We start from the raw sequence: 7,404 nt of genomic DNA on the forward strand, positions 1-7,404 counted from the left end.
TATATATATAGAGAGAGAGAGAGAGAGAGAGAGAGAGAGAGAGAGAGATAGATAGATAGATAGATAGACAGACAGACAGATAAGACATAAAATGTATATAAGTATGTCTTATATAGATATATAATATACGCATATATATATATAAATATGTGTGTGCATGTGCGTATGATAGAGATTTATATATTCGTTTATGTAAGCATTCGTATAAATATTTGTACATCTTATGTATATGTACGTGGTTTTGTATGTATTATGTGTAATGTGTAAAATGTTTTCCTCGCTTTATGAATATATTTACGTATATTGGGCACGTGCACAAACATATATGCTTAGTTTGTCTTTGGATTTAAAAGCATATATATATATATGTGAGTATATATATATATATATATGTGAGTATATATATATATATATATATATATATATATATATATATATATATATATATATATATATACGCAAATTGATGATGGGTTAAGGAAAAGATAACGAAATACCAAGATCTTATGTGTGGCGATCTCTATCATGCAAGCAACTGGACTCATGAAAAAAATTTCAAAAACTACCTGGCAAATAAACCCGATGAACTAAGTGCAAGAGAGATGCAAACGATTGTATTTTAAAGGTGCGGTTAGAATCTTAAAAAGATCTCTCAGTTGGAATATATGAGATAACAGGTGAATGTTTAGCATCCGGTACGATACACCATCCTTACTTTGAACAAACTGATAAGAAAATTGAATATATATATGTGTGTGTGTGTGTGTGTGTGTGTGTGTGTGTGTGTGTGTGTGTGTGTGTGTGGCCTACTGCAGTAAAATCATTTAAATTCTGTATTATTGTCATAAAACTGTAATATAGAGTCTGTTGTGTGCAAAGTCTACTGTTGATTCAGCTCTATTACGATTTGAGAGATTGATTTTTATGTTATCAAATATAAATATATGAGTGTGTGTACTATGCAGTATACATCTCTCACACACACACACACACACACATATATATATATATATATATATATATATATATATATTTAAACCTGTTTACGATTTTATTTTAAAAAAAAGGAATAATTTTACTTAAATGCTATTTTTTAATGCTTAACATAATGTCATAAATTTAAAAACTATACAACAGAACCAAATACATTGTTAGTTACGACCCATCCTACATATCCAACACCACGTTACGTTATATATATATATATATATATATATATATATATATATATATATATATATATATACCAAATAATAACAATATATATATATATATATATATATATAAAATGAAAAAGAGGGAGAGACAGAGTGAGACAGATTGATAGATCATTACATTTATCACGTAGTTAAAGAGGAAAAGAGGGAAAAATATATATGTTTAAGTAATAAATATATAAAATCGGGTTATGTGTGTGTGTGTGTGTGTGTGTGTGTGTGTGTGTGTGTGTGTGTGTGTGTGTGTGTCTGACTAATTGCTTAGAGATTATTTCTAGTTGTGCACAAAAACTTTTCGACATCGAATTTTTTTGATAATCCCAGTGCGCACACACAGACTCCATGATTTTACGTACGTCATGTATTTAAGAAATAACATTAATAATAATAATAATAATAATAATAATAATAATAATAATAATAATAATAATAATAATAATAATAATGTTCATTTTTCAACGTTTGCTTAAAGTATATATACGTATACGTCCTTCTTTCTTGTTTTGTTTTTACAAATGTATGATGTTCATAGAAATTTCCTCGTAATCTCGTTTACTTATATTTCACACACATAAAAGTTTTCATTATATTTATTTTATGGCTGCAGAAATATAAAATATTTATATTTATTTTATGGCTGCAGAAATATAAAAAGAAAACCAGGAAAAAGGCCTGAAGATCTCTAAAGTAATTTTACTTGGATTTAAAACAAAATAGTTTCTCAGTTTTACTTCTTTGTGTGTGCTTTGAACGTTGATATATGTTTGGCGAATATAAGTGCGTCAAAGAAATGGTAACAGAAATAGGCCTACCGATGTTAGTGAAGCAATTTTTGACACAAGGATGGAAACGTGATGATTAGGATGATTAGGATGACAAAGAAGATCTAAGGCAAATGCTTTATGTTGATCAAAATACCCAACAACAACAACAACAACAACAAATTACAACAACAACAACAACAACAACAACAACAACAACAACAAATTACAACACGCACTATTGTTTCCCAAAAAACAATATCGAAAGATTTTCACGCCGATCACATTTCGGTGTATGGTAAGAAAGCGATAACTTTTTCAAACAAAAATGCAGCTTCGAACGTGAAAATAAGTCTAAGAAAATGGATTTTTCCGATGCTATGTATTTCTTCCATTCGAAAACAATATATTTATTTTGACATTTTTTGGTAATACTTTTTCTTGTTGTCACTTTTGGAAACGTTACTCACGATTCATGTTTCGTTTCTCTTCCATTATTTATTTTTCTAACGCAAAAACAAAAGAAAAACACTTACCTTTACGTGTTGGATGATATCAATGTCGATGTAAGAATAATCGTATGAAAGTCGAAGTAAGTCCACTTGGATCATGGATGGACAATTATGTTGTTCCGCAGGGTTCCCCGTTCCTTTCAGATTGTCTTGGACAGGTACAGCAAGTTTGGGCACCTCCACGGTGCCACTGCTTGTGCCGACGGGGACATCTCGGGTAGCTAATACAAATCCAAGCAGACTAATTCCAAGTGAAATTTCTATGAAATAGCAACGGAAAAGTCGCATGGTAAAACCTTAAGTTGTACGTACTTGCCGGAGGAGCAAAGGAGCGCACAGAGATCACTCTTGTAATGGAGCGAGAGATCGAGAATTCACCAAGAATTGAACGATAACGGAATCAATAACTGGCTGTTACGCCGAGTCTCCTTGATCTGTTGGTAATCGCACACAGTTCAGGAGTGAAATGCCGAAAATCCCGGCAAGTCATCAAACGCGTGTAGAAAAGACGAGTAAATACCTAGCAAATTGCTCTGGCATTTTGCTTCATTTTCTCACAGCTACGACGGGTTTACGGTCTAGCAGCAGAAGAGACTGCGATTCCACCGCTGTGCTGGGGGAAACGGTGGCAGGTCTGCTAGAACACTACAGCCGTCCCGTTCAACGCTCTCTCTTTCTCTCTCGCTCGCTCGCTTTCTCCCTCACACACACATACACACAGATCATTTGACCTCCTCCTATATGCGCCTTGTCAGTTTATATTGCCGAAACACTTATTTATTATTAATATATATTTGTAATTTTCTTTCGTTTTCTTTCTTGATTCGCAATTTGTTTCTACTTTCACTTTCTCTTTCGATTTTTCACAATATAGCTTTCCTTTTTTTTCTTCTTTTTTCAGTTACTCAGTCGTTTTTCAGTCGTTTTTTTTCCCCCGTTGCTTTTTGTTGTTATTCCATTGTACTCCTACGATTGTTTACTTATAATAGTTTACTTTCTTTTCGAGATAACACTAAATTTATATCTTTCTCTTTGATCTTTCGATACCACCAAAACAGAATTGATAATGAAACAAGGGATCCAATTTGTCTTATAAATTCTTATAAATTGTCTTATAAATAAATTTGTCTTATAAATTCTTATAAATTGTCTTATAAATTTCATCCAAAGAAAAATAGTATTAAAATAATATTGAACGCCAAAATAGAAAAGGAATCTTTGCAAATTATTTTATTCATCATCTCATGAATTTAAATTCTTGGAATGGAAAATGTAGACAAAATTCAATTTACGATACCAATTTTGGTAAAAAAAAAAGATAAAAACTAAAAAATCTCAACTTAAAAAGAAAAAAACGGAAGTGTTTTATATTTCAGATATTTTAGATAGAGATTGGTAATGTGTTTTCTTTGAATTACTTTTCACATGTTAAATGTTATTCTTACAACATTTCGGCCGATTTATTCTACGGTTTTCTTCACACATCTGGTTAAACTCGAAAATTGTACGAAATTTCAAACTGAACTCACAAGAAATTTTGTTCTCGTTTCATCAATAATGACCGGGTAGAACTTTGAAAATGAGCGGGGGTTACATCGTGGGCCGAAACGCGAGAATAACATCCAAGACCATTAATCCAAGTAATTCAAATAAAATATTATTTTTTTAATTATTTTTTCGCGATTATCATAAAATTAATGACATGTCAAAGCAACAAACGCAATGATTATAACGATCAATAATTTGTTTATTCTGTGAAAAAAAAAACTATTTTGAAACAATTCATTTCTCTGTCCACCGTGTTTATTGAAAATCCTCACTTCTCATTTTACGTGACGCCGACATTTCGTGCATGATAACAATGATTAATTCTCATATATTCGAACTTATTGCAAAGTAGTTTACCTTCACAGACTAAATGAGAAATCAGGTATGACTAAAAAAAAAAATGGCAAAAATTCAAAACAATTCATGAGAAAATGATAAATTTAATTATGCGTCTGTTTCATTTACAATTAGCAAGGCTACCCGACGCTAACCGCAAAAAAAAAAGAAATGAAGTTGTATTTAAACACTCCTGCTATTGTTAGGATATCGAGGAAAAATAAAACACATTGACATTGTTTTCCCCGGGCGACGCGGCCTTTAAACACACCTGCTCTATCCAGAATATTGGGTATTTTGGATTGACTTATACTCTTTACTATGTATAATGCTGTACTATTCCTATTTTGGCTCGCGGGCAACACCATGGACTTTGCCTAGTATACAACATAATAACAAATAACAAAGAAAGCCTTTCCCTCTGGCAATACTGCATTTAAACACACTAGCTTAATCTGGAATATTAAGCACACTTTCATCACTATTTATTAATTACTAGAAATGATAATGTATTATTACTATTATGAATCTTCAATAACACTGATTAGATTTTCTTGTATAAAATCGTATAACAAAATTGTGTTGTTGCTTTTTCTGGGCTACTCTCACTTTTAACATACCTGCTCTGTCAAGAATATTGGGCACTTTAGATTATCTAATGTAAAACACTTATGATATTATACTGTATTATTACTATTATGGCAGCCACATCTGCTTTGTCTAGTATGCAACATAACAGCTAAAGACAAATAAATTCTTTCTCCCGGGCAACGCTACTTTAAAGACTTTTAAAGACAGCTGTTCTATTTAGCAGCCTAACGCAAAAACAGTTTATAGCGCTTACCAGATATGATAGTGTACTATTTCTAATATGAACCCCAATCAATTCTGAGTAGATTTTTTTTTAATTCCATTTTCACCCTAAGCACCTACTTTCACCTACTTTGATGTAGGTGGCTACTATCGGGGACATAAGTTGCAGGGATACTATGTAGGGAGTTGAGCAGCGAGATGCCCATTCACATTACACTTGAACTTCTGCATATCAGTACAGTTTGAAAGGGAGTTCCAAAATCTAGCAGTTCTAAGGAAGAAACTATTGGAGTAGAAGGCTTTCTTACACCTACGGAGCTCTACTGTGCAGGGGTGGGGCTTTGCTGCTTGTTGGGTTTGTCGGGGGTATTTATGTCAAGATGGTACAAGGGCTTGTAGTTCGTCAGAAGATTTACTATTAAAATACTTGTAGAACAGGCAGAGGGATGCAACATTATGTCGATGGGACAAAGGTTGAAGCTTAGATGACAGTTCAGAACTTTTGAACCCTGTCCAAGAATGAGAGATTAGTAGCAGATGCACCAGCCCAAATGTGACAACAGTACTCCATATGTGGGCGAATGGTGGCCTTGTAGAGATACAGGATACTTTCAGGTGTAAGTATCTTTCTAGCACAGTAGAGAGAGCCCACCTTCTTCACAGCAGCCTTGGCAATGCTCTCAATGGAACTGTTTCAACTCATGTTCCCTGTGAACGTTAGGCCGAGTCATTTGAAAGAAGTATTTTCAGGTAATGTAACTTTAGTCATAGCTATTGGTGGTTGAAAAGGTTTCTTGTAATTATTGAAGGAAACAAGCTTAGTCTTGGCAGCATTGAATGTCCCCATTCCACTACAGATTGGAGGTCTTCCTCTAGTGTTTTTGCCATTTCCTTAGATATGTGCTCATTTGTTTTCCCCTAATGCCTGTTATAGAGCGTGATGTCATCAGCAAATATACCCATCTCAGAAACAGGGAGGTCATTTATGAATATTAGGAATAATAAAGGTCCAAGGATCGACCCCTGACGTACACCCGCATTTATATCATATTGTTTAGATGTATGACTGTCGAGGACAACCTGGATTCTTCTTTTATTTAAGAAAGATTTAATTATGTTAAGTACTCGTCCAGTGATTCCATAAGATCTGATTTTCCTGACAAGAACCTTGTGTCAAACCCTGTCAAAAGCCTTAGATATATCTAGAACTACTGCTCTACCCTCACATGCTTTGTCCAATGTATAGTATATACGTTCAGAGATTACAGTTAGGATATCTGCTGTAGAACAAGCTTGTCTAAATCCATATTGTTGGTCAGTCAGAAGTTTAGCAGCTGTAAGGTGATGAACTAGAGCTTAATTAATTATGGACTCAAAATGAAATAGTATAACAAACACAGTGACATTGTTTTTTCTGGGCGATGCAGATTTTAAACATTCCTGCTCTATCCATGCAGTATATTGAGCAGTTTGGATTGATTAACTTATACTCCTTACCAATATGATACTGAGATATTACTATTTTGAATCATGGATATTTACTTTGTCTAGTATACAACAAAATAAAAATAAAGGAAGTATTTCACCTGGATAACTTTGCGTTTTAACACCCCTGCTCTATCTAGGATTTTGAGCACTCTGCAATAATTATATTCCACATACGACCTACCACTTAAGACAAAGAAATTATTTCTTCCAGGAAACTTTGCTCTATTTAGGATATTGAACACTATTACTATATACCGTTTCTAGATAGGATACTATATTAATACTATTACTATATACTGTATAGGGTATAGGGGCTCTGGGTAGAGGTAGTACCTTTGAATCTCTGGCTGCTGCACCCAATAGGGTGGACAGAGATCACTGGTCCTCACCCATCTCCTAAATCTCTCACTTGCTAGCTCCAAGAGCTTTACCCTGGGTACTGGTCTCAGCAGGCCTGCCAAACCTTGTGAGGGGACGGTGTTGGTACAGCATCGCTAGGCAATGTGTCCACTAGACTGAACTAACAGTTAGAGTCAAGGACCAAGAAATAACTGGTATGATGCCCAGCTGCACAGAAAGCTTACCAGGGTGGATCAGGCCCTTTAGTGTTGGCTCACAACTGATCTAGAAGATGGAACACCCTTACAAGAAAATCCTGCGATCGTTTTATCATCTGACGTGTGGCCCAGCTTGCACCATTACAGACCGTGTTAATCCGATGGAGAGAGT

At 34.1% G+C, this 7,404-nt stretch overlaps 1 protein-coding gene across 2 annotated transcripts in view; it reads right to left on the reverse strand.

Annotated features, from left to right (window-relative positions):
* Window positions 1–3,191, reverse strand: part of LOC145297663 (uncharacterized) — a 550,235-nt gene extending 547,044 nt beyond the window's left edge. Inside the window, exon 1 of one of the 2 annotated variants that reach the window (XM_080143835.1) lies at window positions 2,515–3,165. In XM_080143835.1, the coding sequence (XP_079999961.1) occupies window positions 2,515–2,778 (264 nt within the window). In that variant the 5' untranslated portion in view covers window positions 2,779–3,165. Of the gene's footprint in view, window positions 1–2,514 lie in introns of both variants that reach the window. The other variant, XM_080143836.1, reaches the window with a different exon arrangement.
* Between the last annotated feature and the right edge of the window lie 4,213 nt (window positions 3,192–7,404).

Source organism: Euprymna scolopes, chromosome 18 (assembly GCF_053919585.1).
Source record: "Euprymna scolopes isolate OS-2025 chromosome 18, ASM5391958v1, whole genome shotgun sequence".
NCBI classification, from domain to species: domain Eukaryota; kingdom Metazoa; phylum Mollusca; class Cephalopoda; order Sepiida; family Sepiolidae; genus Euprymna; species Euprymna scolopes.